Source organism: Strigops habroptila, chromosome 2, assembly GCF_004027225.2.
Source record: "Strigops habroptila isolate Jane chromosome 2, bStrHab1.2.pri, whole genome shotgun sequence".
NCBI lineage: Eukaryota > Metazoa > Chordata > Aves > Psittaciformes > Psittacidae > Strigops > Strigops habroptila.
Window position 1 is genome coordinate 95,432,835 of NC_044278.2, and position 22,080 is coordinate 95,454,914.

Genomic DNA, 22,080 nt, shown 5'->3' on the forward strand with positions numbered 1-22,080 from the left:
TTACACACTACTCAAGTCAAACTTAGGTTCACCAAGCTTTTGTAACAAGACATTTCTTCTCCCTGGTTCACCATCTGTGAAGAACAACTACTTACCAGTGTGTTTGACAGCCTGACGCAACCACAGTAATGCACCACATACCCTAACTCTTGTTACAATTCAAAATTAGATGTTCAGTAGGATTTCTAATTTCAAGTTCCTCAGCATTTTTGTTATTTTATACAATAAACCAGGGAAAAAAACCCAAAAGATCTATGAGATGCTGTTAAATAAATTAGTGTTCTCACTTCTACCCTGAATTTCTGAATACTCTTCCAAAGCCAGTTACAAAATGTTACATGCCAAGAACCTCTCCCTAACACCTTTCACTTGAAAGAAAAATACTCCCTAGTTCCCTCAAAGTTATCAAAACCAAAATGAATTTTAAATGCCAATAAAGAAGATCATCACACACATTAGGGCTGTCATGCTAAGGGCTGCAAAGGAACCTTGTTTCATGGTGATACACACAAATGTAAACACACAAATGCTAATCTTACAGAAGACGATATTTAAGAGACACCAGACCTTGAAAACAAAGCAAAGCCTCAAGTTAATGCCCAAAGTAAGGCTTTGAAGAATGCCACAGTCCCTAAAAGTGCATTTGACACACTCAGTGGACAAATGCAACATGGAATACAGCCATGCTCATCAGATCAGTGTTTCAGCTCTGGCACCTCTCTTCCAACAAGAAGCTGACAAGAAACTCAAAAATCAAGTGCAGAGCTGCCTGTGGAGAAGGAAAGGTTTTCCTGATTTTTCAAGTTGGTATTTGATTTATGACCACCACAAAACTGTATACAAACCTCTTGATATCAAACAGCAAAGGCTAAAGATAACCCCATGAAATTCTTTATTATCAGCTTAACAGTAACCCTTACCACCAGCACATTCGAAGAACTATTTTAAGTGACTTAACATTTGGGACCCTCTGGCTCATCCACACATACTTCACAAGAACCATTTGTGAAACCCTGTACAAAGGCACCCAAGATGCTCACCACATGTTAAAGAGCAAGTATCATTGCTGTAACACTATCACCTGATGTCTTAAGGCAGCCCATGCACATCTTCCTGGCAAACAAGCAACAAAAAAGGATTACCTTGAAGTTTTGAATAGCATTGAGATTCTAAGGAGAGAGTTAAGTCTAGCAAGTTTCTCTGGCTTCTTGAGCCTTTAACATAAAAAGACCCATTTAAATGCTGCCTAAAAAGGCAACTCGTATAGCTTCTGTAAACTAAAAATAAATAAATAAATTTCAAATAATCCCAAACCCAATCATGTCTAATGTAATAGGAACAAGACAACATTTTCCAAAACCCTCTGCAGCAGATACAGAATATAACGCGTTTTTCCTGGAATGAAAAAAACCAAACCAAACCAAAACCAAACCAACCAACCCCATCAAAACCCTACCAAAGTTTATACAAGACTACAAGAAAATTCAGGCTAATTGAAAAGGACAAAATCAAATTTGAGACAAAGCGGTCAGAATAGTCCTTCTATTTATGAAAGAAGGATCTAAACATTGGTACCACTTGCAGCAAAAGAGATCTCATTCACGATGAAATAGCAGAACTAGTCTTAGGGTTTCTGTTAATTTGAAATTTCTACTTCATATCTAAAAATCAATCTTAACGGATTATAAGCACTTTAAAGTCCCTTAGTATATCATTTTCAGAGACAAGAAATTCTGGATACTTGATAAGATTACTTCATTCCCAGTTACAGTACAAATCTGAAAACCCAAACTATTTAAATGTATGAATGATACAACTAGTGAGAAGCTCATGTTATTCCATTCCATTTGTTATGCTAGGATAAAATCTTCTTAAATGAAATTAAAAACTAAGTTTCGTCTACAAGGTGTTTAATAATGTACATTCTCTGTACAGGAAAAAATTGTCAAATGTTGCAACAGTAAGTGGTATGAATTTTAAACATTTTTAGCTATAGCAATTCTGTCGGAGGGAAGATTAAAGCATAACCATCATTTAATGACTAAAAATCCATCTACCATTGTAACAACGAGATCTGGAGCTCAGTGTGGTGCTCACCCAGACTAGCCACCTCATTAAGTGGGATACCTGAGGAGTGTCATCTTTTAATCAACACATTTACACCACTTCCACTGCAACAGGAGCAAGCCCAGAAAACATGAGAGATGGAGAGGCAGGAAACAGATGTGTTGATGCCAGGCAGCGTACCGATACCGCCAGCACGGCTGGCCTGCCAGCTGCTCCACAAGCAGCTAGCTGGCTGCCCCTGCTCTCCTGCAGCCAACCAGCATTCATCAGGCTGCGGCTAGCCCACCGAAATGGAGAAGCCAGGCTCACCTTGATAGGATGAACACCATACACCAATGCCAGTTTCGGCTATTCCGCAGATATAAAAAGATACGTTTTCAGGAACTTTGGTATGATGTGCATTTAGTTGGTTTTGAAAATCCAGCTATTAAGTCGAAAAGAGAGAACGAGTTCACTGACTGATTCTAATTTCTCTGCATCTACAAAACTTTATTAGAAGATAACTGTCATTTAAATTCCTTGTTTCTGCTCTTGCGTCTCAACACTACAGGAACCAATCTGAGAAAACCAGAAGACACATGCTTACAGGGAAAGAGCTACCCTGAATACATATCTGGGATAGTAAAGTAGCTTGATTAAACATAAAGAGTATCCGAAGAGCTTAGCATTTGCAAGTCAATTCCAGACTACTTCCACCTGCCTAACTGAAAGAAAAAATCTGGCCCAGTTCCAACAGCTGGATTGGATTTAAATAATACCTCCTCTCTTGCATATGAGCATACTCTAGAGTATAGTTTACAACATAGGTATGGGTGCAATACAGTGAAAGAAGAAGGTGCTTGCACTGGTGAAGTAAACACTGTTCTTCCTTAGAAATCACTTTACTGGCCTTTTTTCCTTATTCCTTCTCTCAAACCTTTTAACAAACATGAAATGCTGCAATGCACAGGAAAATGCAGAAGCCTCAGGAGCTGCGCTGGTTGTGGGCAGAAAATGTGCCTGTTTGTATACAATAGTTGAGATTATTAAGGTCATCAGCTGCCCATCTTTGGTTAACATTAGAAGTTAAATATTCCATATTTGCATAGGAATATAATTTGTTAGTATGCATAAAGTTGAAGCTTGGACTGATGATATTGTTCTACTTGTTCTGGTACAGCTGGCTTCAGCCAAGACCTAAGAGACAAAGGGACACTGATAGAAGATGATACTGCTGTTCTACCTGTTCACGCTTTCAAAGTGCATATAGCTTACTCCAAGAATTGCAAGCAAATCATAATACAGGAAGGAAAAATTCTGGGACTACTGCATTGAAATTCTGGGACAGCATCACAATGGTCTGAATGCAATGACTTAATCACAACTAAAAGAACAAAAACCAACAACACTGCACACTGATCCCTTCTATTTCTTTTGGGCATGCAGAAAAGATTTTACATCCATGCCAAACCAGTTTAGTCAAAATTAACCTCTCCTGCTAGGTTTATTCCCTTAGTTACATCATGGATTATTACCCAGCCTTCCCCCTCGCACCCCCATGTACGTTCTAGGCAGACTCTTCTTCCCCACACCTAGTTTTGAGCTTTACCTAATTATGAAGCTTTATTCCCAATAAAGCTCCAAACTGTCTAAGAAAAACTAATTTCCCTCACCCCCAGTCATACAGACTACAAAGTTAGAACAACTTCACCTCTGGCTTTGTTATCACAGTTCCGTATTAAATTATGCTGACCCACTTAGAAATGCAGGCAGGGGGCATGGATTCCACACTAGAAGCAACAGATCTACCAAAGCAGCCCAATACACTTACAATATGCCTGTACCCTGACCTGAAATTCCAAGGGAGTTTTATTCCATTTGATTAATATTTGACCTGAAATGTATCTCCTCCTCTTTTAGGGAAATATTCTATTATTTCGCAGAAAGTATTAGAACTTGGTTCAGATTCTTCGTATGCTGCAAAACCTCAATACTATAAAGTTTCCTTCTGGCTTGTAACCTTTCATGCAGTACTAGGTACATTAGGAGCAGAGTGCAATATTTACACTACTGTATTTTATGCCATAATCTGTCTGGGACACATGTTCCTCAGGGTTAATAAAGATCCACTTTAGTGGATCTGCCACACCATTTTATTTTTCTTTAATCCCCAGTTTGGGGCCCCTAAAATGAATAGCAGCTGCTTTTTGTCAGCCAGTCTGTGGCAAAATAATTCAAGTATCTGAACCTGGCTACTCTCAGCAAACTGGATGCATGAGATATACACTGTGACTCCCTTACTTCATGATGGGTAATGACTCACTGAAGTCAGACATACATGCCAATGAGGAAAGCCACAAGCCTCCAATTACTGTTGCTCATGGTGCTGACTCACCTGAAAGCTCTATGGAAGCAGACGAAGCTGCCCATCCACATTATATACTTCTGCTCCAAAAGATCTTGGCAGAAAAGCAATTGCTAAGTTTATTTCTTACCAGCTGTTTCATAAGCATATTCTTCGAGGTCCTGATATCCTCTCTGCATTTGTTTAACTTGCAGATTGAGCTACCACTGGCAAGGGAGCAAGATGTGATCACTCATGTTTTTATTTCCATATACCAGTTTACAAGTACAGACATATCAAACAATCCTCAGGAGACTGGACCTGAAGCAATTTAGCTGGCTGCATTCAACACAAATTGAACCAATACTGAAGGACACAAAGCAGTCCAGAAGACAAACAACATGTTATCTGCTGGTTTAATAGAAAATATAAGAGCTGGAATTCTCTACTCAGTATCAAAACTCAACTGGGGGAAGGAAGGAAGCCAGAATCTAGTAGATTTTCAGTTACTGCTCTTGTGTGAATTAAGGACACTATACCTAGTCAAAAGTTTTACAACATTTCCATTCAGATGTAGATCTTAACAGTGTTAATCACGCCTTTACTGACATCAGACCAAAGACCATAATGTAGCCGTATGGGCTCCACTTGAAGTCAAACCAAAGTTCCCAGGTAATCCCACAGCACCCCAAGCTAACTCATTGCAGCACAACAGTTGGTCTTTGCAGACCAACAGGCAGGCAGCAAGGATCACCAACTAATTGAAAGTTCTCTTTCTGTCCTATGGTCCTAACAGAGCAAGGAACGTGCCCATGTAGCATTCCAAAGAGTGGTGGCAATGCAGTTACTGCTATCCCCAGTTTGACAAGGGTCCACTTTGAAGAACTTAATGGTGAAGCGTGATCACTTATGCTACCGCCCAAAAGAAACTGGTCTGAAGAATACCTGTATCAAGTTTGTCTTCTTTTCCTGCACTTCTTGGAAACAGAAAGGCATCCTGAATTTTACAATGATGCCAGCTCTGCCTTACCTGAAGCGTGATATGGCAAATAAGCACCAAGAACACTGACTAACCAAGATAGCCTAATTACAAGTGATTCCTGCTCACGCTTTTCCTTTTAAGTTAGAAGATTAAGGCTTCTTGACACACTCTAGACACATACAAGGATTTGAAATTTGGTTTAATGTTACAGTAATCCGCTTTTGCTAGTACACAAATTTCTATTTAGATGTGTGAACACTAAAAAGATACTTGTTATTTTCCTGTATTGCATGAGTGGCGTAGCGGATGATTTAGAATCTCCTAGAAACAAAAGTTGATCCTCTCCTTGAGGGACAACAAGCAAAGCATCTACGTGACTCCTTGATCTCTTCCAACACATGACACCAACTCTGTCCTCTCCTAGAATTTCTAAGTAAGCGTCCCTCCCATTCCCTTACTCAGTAAGGCAAGTACACCGACCTGTCTAGTCAAGCAGAACAGAGCAGCTGATTGCCACTGCAAAAGAGCAGGAGTCCCTTTCCTATTCTATAGTCTAGAAGACCCCAATTCACAGGTATAGGTTCAGGTTTTTTCTAACAGATGTCACCAGAAAGCAAATTCACCACCTTTAATGCCACCTGGAGGCCTGGGAAGAATACAGGGACATTGTCTGGGAAGCTAGGGATCAGCTCAGGAAAGCTAAAGCTCAGTTAGAATTCAGTCTGGACAGGGAGGTCATGGATAACAGGAAGGGCTTATATAGGTATGTTGTAAAGACAGACTAGGGATAATATTGGCTCTTTCCGGAAGGAAACGGGAGAACTGGCTACCCTGTATTTGGAGAAGGCTGAGGTTCTCAATGACTTCTTTGCCTCAGTCTTCACTGGCAAATGTTCTGACCACACTGCCCAAGCCTTGGAAGGCAGATACAGGGACTGGGAGAATGAAGACCTTAGGCCCACTGTAGGAGAGGATCAGATTCAAGACCATCTTAGGAACCTGAATGTGCACAAGTCCATGGGACCTGATGAAATCCATCCACGGGTCCTGAAGGAGCTGGCAAATGAAGTACCGTCTACACTTGCGTACCAAATTCAGAGCTATAGGTTCAGGTTTTTTCTAATAAATGTTACCAGAAAGCAAATCCACCACTTTTAATGCCATACTTCACAGCCAAAATACTGTCTTCACTTTGTACAGGACATGAAATCAGAAAACAGCAGAACAAAATTAAGATGACTGCTCATAGTAACTTGGTGCAAACATCAGACTAAAATTTTGATCTCTGGATCAGCATAAAGACTTGTGTGTGTGTGTGTGTGTGTGTATGTTAATGTAAAAGCTTTTATAAATTGTAGATAACCACTTTCAAGAATCTAATTACAAAATGAAGTGTTTGGTCAGAAAGGCCTCAGACCCTCAGACTTCTGGGGCAAATGCCACACAAGACCAGACGTTCTTCAGTTTGCCAAATATTTATACTAGTTTCCCCTAGGAAGGAAAGAAAAAAGAAAAAGAAAACAGAAAACCTACTAGGCTAAATACTAGCCAGATACCTTCTTGTGCAATCTATGTTTGAACAAAGACACTCCCTTTCCAGATACTTAAACAGTCTTCAACTGTAACATCAAAGTACCTCAGACAGTCATTCTATGATTCTATGATGTATTTTTACAAGCACCTCCCTGTGAAGTGAGGAAAAAAGTCCTATTATCCCATCTATAAAATGGGAAACAAAAATTGCAATTGGCATACATTCACAGGGTGCCATGAAAAAAACACCCCAAAAAATCAAGTCCCTAGAGAGTTAGTCTATGTTCAATCACAGCAAGCTTTTTTGGTATAATATTACATAGCTTGAATGAAAGCAGATTTTTTTTTCTATTTTTTGAAAGATATAATCAAAAGGCAAAAAAAGATTAAACATGTGCTAGCTGCCTAATTAAATCTATGAAGAGATCATTCTGCTCAAGATGCAAGAGAAAACAACAAACCCAGCTGACAACCCAGAAAGAAGATGGAGCATTAGGAATTAGAAAATACACTCCAGCGACATCCCACGATCTTTTCTGAATCCAGTCATGTCAGCAACCTTCCTGATTTAATCATTTCAGTATCATGAATTTTAGATGCTTCTACCTCACTTTCATAATGTGACATAAGCCTTAATTCCATGTTTCTGCCATTCAGACATTTTGGGTATCATACATCTCTCCTTGAGGATACCTTCAGTTTCTCAAAATTCCAATTTATACATCCTTTCATAAGAAGGGTATCAGCTAGTCCTAAGAAGTTCCTTAGACTACAAAAAGTGGTCTGGTTTTGATAAACAAGGACCAATACAAAACTCCTTCAAACCTCAGCTATAGGGTCCACCAAAACACAGGTTACTTCGAGCACAGAGATACAGTGAGCCATCCCCCTATCATCAATGCGCATGGCAAGAGGGTACTGCCAGACTCTCAACTGCTAAAAGACGCCCTCACATTGACTGCGTGTGTCAGAGCTCCTTAAACATCTCTTCTTGTCTGGAAGGTTGCTCTTCACTGCTGTTTGTTCGGTATTATGAACGTTACCCACTACAAGCCTACGCTCTTCTTGCATTCCTGATGAACGAACAGTGGTAAACAGGATCCTGCTGACTCCTAGCAGGGCTCTCTCATTTCAGGATTTTCTCTTGATGTGGAAAGCCTTCTGTATCGGGCTGCAAGTCAGATTTTTGGTGCAGAGAAATCACTACCACTGACTTCGCATCTAACATTTGTGGGCATGAAAAGAAGCAAGAGAACCTGATGCCAAAAAGCTGCATGCGAAGATAGCATCTGCTGGTTAGGGTGACCTCTGCTTACCTGAGAGGCACGCACAATGTCTCTCTGCATAATCTCAACTTTCTGACTTACGCTGTAGTTGACTAAGAAAAAGGACCGGGATGTTCTGAGAACTGCAACTGGCCGGGAATCCCTTACTGCACCTCTGAAAGCCTGGCCACAAGTCACCCTAGCACCCTGCCTGACCGCCTTCTACCTACCTTCTCCTCATGCAGACAGGCTTTGACTAGGTTCCACACTAGCAAGTTTACAATGGGGTTTGAGCACTCATTAAAATACATCACCATCAAGGCTAACAAGCCAAACTATGAGGAACCCATTTCTCCAAGTTGATTTTGCTAATCACCTATCACCACCCCCAACATCCAACTGTTACTGACTCTGACAATAACCAAGGTTAAAAATGCACCAGAGACCCTCAGCTGGTCAGACATGACAGAATATGAGGGAAACGAGACATTCAAGTAAGTGTTTGAAATGCGAAGATACGAATTTTCTCTCCTGTTCCACAGTCATTCATACAGTATATATTCCTATTTCTACCTGCTGTATTTATTAAACACACACAAAATCAAGTTTAAAACTGACTGCAACATTTGCTTAACCTCAGAAAGGACACAAGTGTCAGCTGACCCATAAGAAACGATACAGAGCTTCCCCAGCAGACTTAATAGTGTTAATCTGACTGTGAAGGGACAACAATCCAGCAGTTAAGTATCATTAGATAAGGTATACCTTCTCCCCTTCACACTGACCTCTTTGAGCCACCGCTGGTCTTCTCCAGATCTGAAGGGCTGGCTCAGGAAGCCAAGGGAGAAGAAAACTAAAGAAACAAAGAACTTTGCAACTAGTTCACTCCAAGGCACAGACAGTTTGGATGCAGGACTAATTTTTTGGAAGAAACAAGCTCTTCTGACTACTCATGTCAAATTATATGAAGTGGAATGCAAAGCCCACAGCTTCTGCTGTTACAGAAGTAATCAGGAATATAAATTCAGTATCAGAGTTTCACAGTGCTGCATATTTTGATAGACAACTGATAGACTATTCTTGGAAAATCTATACGTTTTACATTTCTTTTTCAACTCAGTTCACTAGTAATTTGTCTTTACTACTTGAAGACACACCAGCAACTTCAACCAGTTCATCGCTTCTTCTAGCCTAATCTTATAAATTAGATGCCCAATTCCACTTCCAATCCCACAATAAATACAAATCTGATCACTCGTAGCTGGTATATCCTCCTAATCGCTGTCTTTTCAGATAACACAGTTATAGGGAACAAAACGTCCTGCTTAGATTTGTGCTGGAACTGCACAAATATTATGAAAGCCCCAAAGAACTTATGTAAAAATAGTTAAAGAGCTCTTAAAGCTAGTATGCTACTGCTACAACTTAGACCAGACTTCAACAGTTTACAAGTTAAAAATGAATCCTTTAATAGAAGAAACTTTAGAGATACCAATCTCTAAAGTAGTGTTAGAGTTACACAAGTAACCCTAGTTAGATACTTGTAGTGTTAGAGATACACAAGAATGAAGAAAAACAAATGCTGCAATTACAGGGAGATTAGCAAAGGCTTGGTATATCACAACAACAAACAAGCAATAATTTGGCCTCAATACAGCAAGCACAGATCCCAATCAGCTTATGAAGATTATGTTCATCATGAGATGTCATCTCCAAATTGTTTTCTCCACAGGTATTGCCAAAATCAACAATAATCTCCTAAGGTGTCTATGTCTTTAAACATTTTAAAATGCAATGCATTCAACTGATTTTGAACCTCAGAAGGAAAATCTAAGACAGTATATCTCCACGGACTTATTAGGTGTTTGTTTTCTGGCAAGAGTCACAAACATTTCACAGCATATTTACTTGCAGACTAACTAAAGTTTGGAAAAGTCTGTAGCAACAGTAACAGAGAAGGCTTCCCACATTACCTTTTTCTTCCTACCCACGTCATTCTTTCCAAGGTACAAACATATACACCTGTATTCTCTCAGGAGTATATATACTGGCCTGAAAGGGTAATAAAGCTGCAGGAGTCAGAGCTTAGAAACTCTGCATGAGAGTACTGGATCATATATTCAATCCAGTTCTCAACAGGAACCTACCTGACACCTGTGTTTTCACTTAAACTACTGAGATTCACGAAGCCAATGAGGCTATTGAGACAGCAGGTCCACAGTACCTTAAACCAACCTAAATCAGACGTTGCAGCCCTACTGCCTCCCAGGCGTTCTTTTACCAGTATGCATTCCTGTGCCAGCAAAGTGAAAGGCAGAAAGCTGATCAATCTGCAAAACTCGACTCCTGAAAGAAACTGGATTGCTGCAAAGTAGCTGGGAGTAACAGGCTTTCTGGGATTGCTACAAGGTTTATTTGTTTCAGGCAGTGTTTGAAGGGGAAGTACAGGAAGGCAGCAGACTAGTCAGTGCACAGAAAAGCATCAAGAAATGAGCTGGTACCAGCATGTCTGCTCATTTGTTGCACTGTGCAGATATTGTACCTCCACTGCAATAAGCTTTTGACACTTGACAGGAACATGGCTTTAAGTCAATCTATACCTTTCTCAGACGCCCAGAGACTGTACAGATTTGTACATTCTTGCCTCCACAGAATGGTATTCCTCTGCTTGCAAAAAAATTCATAGCAGCATGACAGAAAAACGTGAGTAAATTCAGGCAACCTCAAGAACTAGATCCACACTGTTAGCAAAGCAGCAACAGTAAATACACTGAACCTGCCAGAGCGGATGATGAAGAGCTGGGATAAGCCCAGGTTCTTCCTCTGCCTCAGCTGGGGTTGGGATGCTGAAGGCAGAAAATAAAAATGGATCCTTGAAAGTCCCTGGACCCAAAGGTGATACAGAACAAAAGGTGATACAATTGCCCCAAAAGAAACTGTAACTGAGGAAAAGACATCAGTGGCCAACAACTCTGAAGCTTAAAATCAAATAGAGCAGGAGTAGATGAAGAACAGCAGAGTGGTCGTGTCTCCTTTTGGTAAACAACCTTCAACAAATTTCAGGAGGTTAATCCTATGGCCTAAGCAACACAGTTCAAGGATTTGTGTCCTTCTGACTTCTGATAGGGGTATGACAAGTAAACAAAAAAGGAAATTTTAATCCCAGTCATTAAAGTGTTTTCACAGAAGGTTATTTAGGCTCTAACACACTAACTGCTCACCAGTTTGGTGGTGGGGTTTTTGTTTCGGCATTTTTTTTTCCCTAAATGAGTGCACATGGAGCTTTACTTTTGATCCAGTAAGCATTTTGCTAATTACATGACCACACAGTCTCACTGCATCACACACAAACCCCCCCAGTGAAGCATGCAGACAGCCCTACAAATCATAACATTCCCATTCATCAAGAATTTTCCCTCAGTTTTAGTGAAGGATGCTGATTAATCCTGACAAAAACAAATAGGCTGAATTATTTGATCTGTCACCTTAAACATCAGAACAGTGAGTCAACATAGGGTACCTGCTATTGTAATAAAGAATAGGTAACACTTCTAGACCAAGAAGGTGGAGGAGTCAAAAAGTTTAAGGGTGTTACTAGGCTGAAATTCAGCTGAGGAACTGCAAACAGAAAAATCAGAAGGTTCAAATTAGGTTTTCTAAAAGCTAGGCTAGGTTAGATGTCAAGATAAACAAATAGAGCAGTTACAAGGGGCATTACAAATTAAGTGATTGCAACTATTTAATCTTGTCCTACAAAGCTTTAATTGTATTGGAATAATCAGTGCCATACATTTAGAAGAAGCCCACAGAGACTGAAGAAGACTACAAGCCTACGAGCAACACTGGAAAGCCTTCTCTTCAATATATGGGACAAATTAAAAAGCCTTTTCACATTCCGGGAGAATAGAAAATCGAGAAGGTTGTGAGGAGAAACTGTTCTGGCAGTTGTATGTCCAGATGAAGCCACTAGTGTCTTGGCTCCTTATCGCTCAGCTCTGCAGGTTCAGGTTAGCTCTGTCTGCTGCTAATCACATGTCAGTACCTTTAAAAATAGAAGAGTCTCACTAATAAAAGCAAAAGTAAAAACTCTTATTAAGTGATTAACAATTAGCTTCTGGCATTTGATTTTGCTATTATCCCTTTTGGGGGCTAAATACTTTTTTGGAAGTATTAATACCTCAAAAACCAGAATTCCAGTTCTATATTCCCAACACTGCCTCCTTAACAGAGGAAGCCAACAACAAGGTAAGAAACTTCCACCAAACCTGAAACTAGGAAACGTAGGGTGAGGCTATGCAGGTCAAGGATTCAGAAGTTTTGACTTCTGCTCTACAGATCCATTTTTTTGCTCTTAGAAAAAGAGCACAGTGAGAAGTTGCAGGGGGTACTGAGGTCTGTCTTAACATAAAACTAAAGTACTTATTCACCTTTTGTTTCCCTTGAAGTTGCATTAACAAAAAGCAAAGACAATTATATGGCCTAGCAAACCCAGTAATAAAATATGAGTTAACTACAAATTAAAGGAGGGAGTATTTTGGTCTGCCAGAAGAGTCTGTACCCAGAGGGGATCAATAATAACTCACGGTATTTATTAGAAGCCAAAGGAAGATTACTAAAGAATGTGTTCAAAGGCAGTGACTGTTTCCAGGCAGAAGGTGACTCAAATGCCACTGTTTTCAAACTTACGGCTTTAATATTTTGGACTTTCCAAAGGATATAATCTAGATTTCAGACCATGATTTATTGCTCCATCATACCAACCACTTATTTTCTCCTTGGTGGAATTTGACAAAATGTGTAGATGCAGATCAATGCCAAGGATAGCACTGATGATGCCTCCTGGTTTCCAAATCTAAGTACAGAAAATTGGAGGCAGGATCTTTACATAAAACTCCTTATCATAGCACAGGGACCAAAACAAGTGTATGTTATTGCTCACAGTTGGGAATTACAGACAATATTTGATTTAGAAAAGAAACATTTTGTGGAGAACTGATAACTTTCACTAAACAAAGACAAACTGTCCAATCAGCAGGTCAGTCTGTGTCCCAGTATCTCAAGAGAAGCAGGGTAAGTAATGGCAACTATATAGCACTGCTGTGCTCTTCTGCTCTCCACTACAGAATCACAGATTGGTGTGGGCTGGAAGGGGCCCTAGAGATCGTATGGTTCCAACTCCCTGCCACCGGCAGGGACACCTTGCACTAAACCAGGTTGCTCAAAGCCCCATCCAACCTAGCCTTGAACACGGGCAGGGATAAGGCAGCCACACTTCTCTGGGGAACCTGTTCCAGTGCCTCAACAGCCTCACAGGGAAGAATGTCTTCCTAATATCTAATCTAAATCTAACCTCTTTCAGTTACCTTACATTGTTTTACTTCTAGAGACTTAAGATAGCTACAGTTCACATAGAAGGGTACCTCTAAAACAAACTTTAAATAAATACCATAATCAGAAGGGTCAAAAAGGTAGAGAGAAAACTTCAAACATTTAATACAAATTGTTTTAAAAGACACTGACACATTTCAAAAACTTTACAGTCCTTTAAATGAATCTACATTTCATTATAGGATATTTCAATAAGTGTCCAACTTCTGCATGTTTGTGTTTCATCTCTTTGCTGCTACCAGAAGAAAGATGTTTCTTAGATTTTAACCATTTTCAAAAGCAAGGGTGAAAGCTTTAACCACACTAACACTGATGGAGCTATCTACTGAACAGTCTTAGGCTCAGCCACAAAAGGAAGTCAGTCAGCACACTGGAAGAAAACCCCAGAGGATATAGTTCTCTGTAACAGCAAATACCCTATTCCAAAATAATTGCTCCTCCTCAGGAGGAAATGAGAGCTAAGCTACCTTAGCTGGTCTGGTATAACTAATTTCAGTCAAGCTTAGGTAGTCAACTCCCTTCTTCCCCGCCTCCAGAGAGGCAGATATTTAATTCCCCTAGTCTCGGGCATGCTATAATATAAGCAAGTATGGATGACAGATCAGTTCACACTAGGCATGAACATACCTAACCTTTCCCTGTTTAGAGCTCTGATGGATTCAGGCCAATGACTAAGAAAGCAGCAACAAAGCCGGTAACCAATACGGGGAGATGAGACAAGGACAAAATGAATGAGGAGCAGCAGGAAGAGTCTCACTGGATGAGAAGGGGAAAAAGAAACCCACCACGCCTCCTCCTTACCCTGAAAAGCAACTGCTAAACAGAAGGATGGGCAATTTTTAGTTCCTTTCTAACATTTACTAATGTTAGCCCGAAGTGTTGAAGTTACCATACTCTTTACATACAATATTTTCTGTGAGAAAGATTAACTGTCACCAAGTTAACCAAAATCTAAGATAAAGATTATTTTACACCGTGAATGTCATCTTAAAGACACTGCTGCTGCTCAGCCTGACCTGCATTAAATTGTCTCCACCCAAACAATAGCAGCAGAGGTGTGAATTCTGCTATATTACAAAACGTGCTTTCAAAGGACTAAAATTCCAGTCCTGCTGATTACAGAAGTGAATTTAAGTGATAAGATCAAGAGAAGCAAGGAAAACACCCTCGGGTAAAGTCAAACTAATCCGACACATATTTAGGTTTTCAGTCTAGCAAATCCTAATCCGATTCCAATCCTAGTCTGATTTCAGAACAACTCCCTCCTCCTTTCTTTCCTCTAACAGAAACTTAAACATAAGGTTTGGGATTTCCTCCCTTTTCAATTGCGACTAGAACTGAATATGTCCCCGGGAATGACACACAGATTCAGAAGACCTTCGGAATACCTCCAGGGAATAAGCTTCTAATCACCCAGCATCTCTCAAATTTGGGGGAGTAAACTACTACCCCATTAGCCTTAGCAAGCACCGCACTCCTTCCCGATTTAGATGGAGATGCCCAGCACACGATTACTGATGTGCCTGCCAGCATTTAAAAAACAGAAGGGGTGAAAAAAAAAAAGGATTGATCTAAGGCAGTGCAAGGAGAAGGGGCCAGCCCAGTGCACTGTGTGAAGGCTGATCGGACCGTGGGAGCGGCTCCCACCACCACCAGAAGCAGAGGCCCCCGTGCGCGGCAGCGGCTCAGCGGGGCACGGCCGGGCGGGCAGGGCAGCCCCTCGCCCCGGCGGAAGGGCTGTTACCGCCCAGAGGGGCTGGCACAAAAGGCAGCCGGCACCATTGTCCACCCCATCCGAGCCCCGATCCCGCCGAGCACCGGGGAGGGGGCGGCAGGACGGCAGGGAAGGAGGGCGGCAGCCGGGGCGGGAGCGGGGAGCGGTGGGGAGCTCACGGGAGTGCATCCCGCCGGCTCGGCCCGGCCGCAGCGGCCGGCGCGGGGCCCACCGGGCCCTCCCGCACCCCGGCGAGCCGCGAAGGGGGCGCGGCGGGGCCTGCACGCCGCTGGCCGGGACCGCGCTCGGCCCGGCCGCGCCAACCCTTCCCCCCGCCGCCGCCTCCTCCGCCCCCCGCCGGCCGCGCCCGCATGACGGAGGAGAAAAAAAAAAGGAAAAAGGGGGGAAAAAAAATCCCCGCGGGCGTTTTCCCTGCGCCGCCGGCCCCAGCCGCCGCTCCCCGCCTCCTTCCCGCCGCCCGCCGGCGGCGCCTCGAGCGCGGCCAGGCCCCGGCCCCGGCCCCTCCTCTCGCGCCCGCCGGAGGCGGAGGCCGGGCCCGGCCGGGTCCCCGCCGGCCTCGCACCCACCTCCACGTCGCGGCCCTTGTTCTTGAAGCTCTTGATGCGGTGGTTCTCCAGGCCGGCGGCAGCGGCGGCGGCGTTCTCAGCCATGGCGGCGGCAGCTCCGGGCAGCGGCGGCTCCCAGCTCCTGCGAGGCGGCTCCCGGCGGCTCGCGCGAGGGGAGGACGGGGGGGAGGAGAGGGGGGCGGGGGGAAGCGGGACGCTCCGTGACGAGCCGGGAGGGGGGGGAGGAGGGCGGGGGACCGAGCGCGCGCGCCGTTGCTGAGTGACGGGGAGTGCGGCCGCGAGCGCACGTGACGCGACGGTCGCGCTCCGCCAATCGCGGCGCGGCTCCTCCGCCTCGCCCCGCCCTGCGTAGCGACCCCGAGGGAGGCCCCCGCGGCGCCGGCGGTTGGGGACTGCGCTTCCCGCCCTGCACCGCGGCGGCGCCGCGCTGCATCCTGGGAGCCGTAGTCCCGGCCGGCGGCGGCCTCGCACGTGGAGCGGGCGGGAGCGCGCCCTGCAGGGCGGGCGGCGACAGCGCCGGCCTCCCGCCTCAGCCCCGGTTCCGCTCGGGTGGCTCCAGCTCAAGGCTGAACGTCGCGGAGCTCCGAGGGCGGCGGGGAGGGCCTGGCAGGGCGCGCATAGGCTCCTCCGTGGCCTCGCGCGCCTGAGGGAGCCCGGGGATCAACCCTGACAGGGGGTTGCAGCGGGCTCAGGGCCACCCCGGCCTCCAGGGGCCCCCGCGCCCTGGTTAGCTGCGGGTTTGTCCCCCCAGGTGCACCGCGCGGTGACCTGGCTGGCGTGCCTCACCGTGAAGCTGTCCTTGCCAGCTTCACCGGCCAAGGGTGCGTCAGGCGCCTGCTGTGCGCCTCCCTCTGTGTTCCATGAGTGCGTTGACATCTCTGTATGTCGCCTGGGAAATGCTGCACAACAAGCGTCTAGCAAATCCAGATATTTTGGGAAGCTCTGAGTCTCCTTCAGCTCACCTCCCGTGCAAGCAAGCCCTAGCTGGAAGGCAAATCCACTGCGTTGCAAACACACCGTCCATGCCACGTGTGCACACGGCAGAAGTGTGCATCCCCAGGGTATTGTACCTATTGTAATGGTCTCTTGTTAGTCCAACAAATTCTCCCCACACTGTGAAAATCACTGCACTCACACCCCCCCAAGCTGTTGGTGTGGCTGTGGTGGTAGTTGCATACGCTGCAAACAGACCCAGGACCTTCAGATCAGTAGTAGCCTGGGCACAGCAGATTGGGTCAAACTTAGCGCCTCGAAGTCACACCGCGTATTTCTAGGCTAGTGAAGAGGGTGTGTGGGGGTGATGTAATTGTAGACAGTGGTCAGCAGTGACCTTAAGACCCTCCACAAAGCGGAAAATTAGTTCTTTGGAAGAAAATTATCCAAGAACCAAACCCACGAAATAACAAAACCATGTAATGTTCATATCTAGCTCATCTTATACCACATCAGGTTCTGCAACAGACCCTTATAGCTATATATAAGCTTTTCACAGACTTCTTTCAGACTCTCTCCCTCTAATTGACAGCTCGGCTTTTTAATTGCCTCCCCCTAGCCCCTCTTTATATCATTCAAATGTCTGTAACTTGTAACTCACAGTTCTGGCAAAACAAGGCTTGCAGCCTGATGGAGATGAATAAAAATCTGGAAGACTAATGCTCTTCTTCACTGTCGTTCAGCTGTGTGCCAAATGTTCTTATCTGAGGGATCAATGTAGCACTTCCATCCTTCTCGTATCCAAGTGGTTTCAGCTCCCAATGCACATTCCTACATGCCTTTTCCCAACGGCTTTGTCTGGGTGTGCTGTACCATTATTACTAGCAATGGAAGAGGAGGAGCCAGAAGCAGAAAAAGCCCAAATGGCATGACCGATGTGACTGGTGTTTGTCAAGATCGCTAATGTCAGAGATGGCTTCTAGGCTCTGGCACTTACTCTTTTGAAGGAGAATTGGATCCAGCTGTCCAGCTGTCTTCAAGAGAGGAGCTAGAGCAGATTCAGTAGCTGAGAACTTTGTTTTACCTGCCAGAGAAGGTGGCCATAGCTGCCAGCTGTGGCTTACTTAGGCCTCACAGGATATCTGAGCAATGCTGATCCGATCCCTGCCAGGCAGGGGTGTTGCAGTTATCCTCTGGAGGAGGTGCTCACCATTGCCCAAACAAAAGAGCTTTGTTCAGCTCCATCCAACATAATCTCTGAGGCAAAAGGAAGACTTGCAAATAAAAAATTAAGGTCTCCAGACTGGGACAACTCAATTTACCAATCCATAAATCTACACCCATTCCACTAGATAGGATTTATAGATACAATAGTGGCGATGTCTTTTCTTCCTGATTTTCTCCTATTCATGATATAAGCCTTTCAGAGTTTCTACAGTGCATTTCATTAGTCTTAGTAGACACTCAGGAATTGAACGACTCTTAGACAGAGCTACATGAAAGTTTGATTAGTTTTACTGCCTGAATAAAGCTTCTTGGTGGAGCTCTTGACTAGATAATTAAACTTGTATGTACTCAGAAAAAACATTTTGATATAGTTAAGCAAATACTACTTTTTGGCACTGTAATTATCAGACAGCACTAAAATATAAGGAGCGAATACTTTGCTACTTTGAAACTGAACAAACTGTATGGTTCAGGGTGACCATTCTTCCTCACCATATGAGCTTCGTATCAACATATTTTTGTCACCAATACCTGTGAAATATATGTCAGGGCTATGAGCACATTAATAGGATTTACTGGGCCAGAGCAGGCTCCCTGCACTCTATTTCAGCTCCCTGCTGTAGTGATGCTGCAGCAGTGCTGGTCTCCAGCTCTACCGCAGCCCTGGCCTGGTTGCACAGGCTGATATCCCGGTTAGGGTGAAATGAGGCTTGTGGGTGATGGAAAGGGGTGAAAGGGAGAAAAAGAGGCTGGTTAGGGCCAGTGAGGTCTTTGGGTACCTTCAGTGTCCTGACAACATACATTTCATTGCTTAAAGCTGTGGGGAGGAAAGATCTTTCATAATTCAAAGATGTGAGATGATAACAACTCTTTGGGTGTCCTGTTACTGAGCAGAGTTGAGCTATGCTTGTTTCTGGGATGACCTGTTGGCTTCTGCAAAACAAAATGAACCCAACAGGTGATATTGCCATATTTTGGGAAGTGCACGTGGCTAGCTCAGAAACCCACCTGCAGCTCCAGAGTCAGAGTCCACTACCACTGTGGCAGCCAGCCACTTGTTCTTTTGCAGTCAGCGATTTTGTCTATGTCCACTGGTCAATAGAGCTGCAAGAAAACTGGCAAGTAAAACAAATGTAATGAACCTGAGGCTGCTGGCAGTCCCTCTGAGAAGGACTGGGGAGATTTAGGTGCAGTACTTCAAGATGCTGCCTGTTGTCAGTCCCACCCTGCTAGTAGATTAGAAGGTACAGGAGAGGCAAATAAAACATGTCAGCTCCTCAGTCTGTTCAGAGCCGTGAGCAGCTCAAGCCAAGACCTGTGGGGTGAAGGAGGTGAGGATGCCTCCCCAGCAGAGAAGTGAGGCAGTTGGCGAGGTGCTATCATCTTAAACTACTGCTGCTGGCTTGGCTGCAAACCACCCGTCAAGAACAGCCTGTAAAATCATGCAATTTGTAATAACAGAAAGGTACAAGGATTGTTATTTAGGCCATTAAGTTAACCTAAACCACTTATGGGTCTTGTGTCTTGCTTGCCCATCTCAAAATGGGATGCCTGAGCATCTCTGACTTGGGTGACATGACGGCTGTAACCATGTATTACCGTTAGCATGGCAGAGTGAGAGGAAGCTTTTCCCTGCAAAATTTGCCACTTTTTGTGTGCTAACTCCTAGCAGATGTTAACTTTCATGCCTTGATTTCTCGTGTCTGTTAGAGGCAGTGCGACTAGTACAGCCTTACTTAGACACGCATGTGGCTGGGGTCCCTGCCTGGATCACCCTGTCCCCACCACATGTATAGCTCTCCAGCAACCGGCTGAGCAGCATCTCATCAGATGTTGCTCTCTGACAAAAGGGCTGAGTAACGCATAAAGTAAACTAAGGCAAAGTCCCCTACAAAAAATGCCTTTGACACCCATTTTCCTTTAAGATACATGTATCATTTCAGTGAGACTGTTAATGCATGTTTGCAGTTCTCTCCATCACTGAAGTAAAAATTTGTCTTCATAGGAAAAGAGTTATGTTCTTACCTCATGGTAACTAAGGCTTTATAATGAATGTGAGATAAATCCTGGTAAAGACTCCTGCTTTGTCAAAGTCAGCCCTGAAATACTGTGAATGCTAAGAGGTAACACGCGCTCAAGGAGAGATGAGATAGGTCCACCAAAGAGAACCCTATGGAAAGTTGCTGTGTAAAAACATCCATATGCCCAGGTCAGGAAACCCCTAATCTGAAAATGGTTGGAAGCTGGGAAAGTGCTAGGGGAAGCATCACTTTTTTTTCCTGTTCTTATGCTTTTCTTGAGAAATCCGTTTACTAGTGTCTGTTGGAGATGCAATACTGAATAAGACAGACTTTTGGTCTGACCTACAATAGTCCTTATATTTACAGCAGAAAACTAGTGCTCAGTGAACTACATCACTATGAATTTGACACCCGAATACTCTCAAGGTACAGTGTGGTCCGCCAGTTTCAAAGCAGTAGGTTATGGATGTCACCAGTCTTTCCACAGTGTCTCCAAGGAGCTGGCAGTCTTAAATACCTCTCTGAGCAGTACACCATATCCTGCATAGACAGCATAATGAATGGCACTTTGCAAATCCAGGCAGCTCCACTGGGCTCTCAGGAGGTGTGGGGGCTAGTACAGAGCTCAGTGAAATGAGGACCCTCCTCAGGACATCTGTGCCAGGACCAGTCCCAGAGAGCTGCCCTTGCTGCTGCGAGAAGTCACTTCTGTGGGTGACACAAAGAGCTGGTGAAGGAGCTGGTGTGAGGCTGGCTTTGGAAGAACCAGTGAAGATCCCAGGGTTGAGATTTATACATACCTCGTTATCTGCAGACCAGGAACAGAAGCATTGAGGGAGCAGCTGGCTGGTCTGCTAGTGCTTCCAGAATCTGGGGGATGTTGTTAGTGAAGGAGGAACTGTAAAACCTCTGGTTATTCGTAGGCCCTCTGTGCTCAGTCTGAGCCAAGTTGCTGTCTCAGCATTTTTGTCCACGGTTTGACTGGAAGGAGAATTAGGGGAAGCTCCTCCTGGGACAGAGCATCACTTTCCTCTTCCGCTATTCTCACAAGAAACCCCAGAGTAAGTACACACTGGTTCCTCACCTTCTGCTGTTTCCCACTGTCAGGCAGCTCCACACAAGAAGGTGAGCTGTGGTTGAGGGTGACGGCAAAGTGGGCATGGCGGGGGGGCTTCATGGACAAGGGTCTGCTGCTACAGTATGCAGAGAAAAAGAGCTTGGTTGGGTGATGGTAGCTGAGGTCAGTCAAAAGCCCAATCACCAGGTAAGACCATGGAGATGAGGCAGGTGCCAGCTCATGTCAGGGTCCAGAGTGATGAGTCACATGGCCATCTACAGGGATAGAGGCAATGTAGCTCAGGCAGAGACCAAGGGCAAGAGCCTTGCTTAAAAGTAGTTCCTCAGATAAGCGGAGTGAATCCCTGCCAAGGCTCCTCACAGCTTGTGCTCAAACAGCTCTTTGATTCAAGGCCAGGCAGCTGCACTGTCAAAGCTGGCCCTGGGCCCAGGCAGCCCAAGCCCCAGGAGGAGGGGGATGTGCTCAGGGCTTGGGCACCCACCTGGGGCTGAAGACATCCCTTTGTACTGATGCCTGAGCACCAGGCTGCCGCAGAACCAGAGGGGTCACAGAGGCTTACAGGGTCTGGACAGCTTTCCAAAATTTAAGGCAGATGGTAATCAGGAGCCAGAATGCCCTGCTGCCCAGAACTTCAGCAAGCAAAGTGCCTGAGATACTGTTTGCAGAGCCTCCTAGGTTTTGGCCTTGGGATGCAGGTGCTTAGGAGGCTGGGCTGGGCTGGGCTGGGCCACAAACAGCAAAACCTGATGGCTTGCTGTTTTTTCTGGTAGGAACAACCCCAGGCAGTCTGCTCCATGGCCCAGAGCCTTCAGCATAAGCAGCCTGGGGATGCATGGCTTGAAGCCCAGCCCCAGAGCCAAAAAGGGCCAGGAAATCCCTGGTGCAGACTATGCTGCACCTGAAGGAGATATTGAAGAGATGCAGAGTTTACAGGAAAAGTCCCTGAGGACCTGGGAGTGACT

At 44.6% G+C, this 22,080-nt stretch overlaps 1 protein-coding gene across 3 annotated transcripts in view; it reads right to left on the bottom strand.

The window, feature by feature from the left end:
• Positions 1 to 16,078, bottom strand: part of KPNA3 (karyopherin subunit alpha 3) — a 53,681-nt gene extending 37,603 nt beyond the window's left edge. The window contains exon 1 of one of the 3 annotated variants that reach the window (XM_030474107.1): positions 15,860 to 16,078. In XM_030474107.1, coding sequence (XP_030329967.1) covers positions 15,860 to 15,943 — 84 coding nt within the window. In that variant the 5' untranslated portion in view covers positions 15,944 to 16,078. Of the gene's footprint in view, positions 1 to 8,955; positions 9,112 to 15,859 lie in introns of those variants that run through there. The other 2 variants (XM_030474115.1, XM_030474124.1) reach the window with 2 other exon arrangements.
• Between the last annotated feature and the right edge of the window lie 6,002 nt (positions 16,079 to 22,080).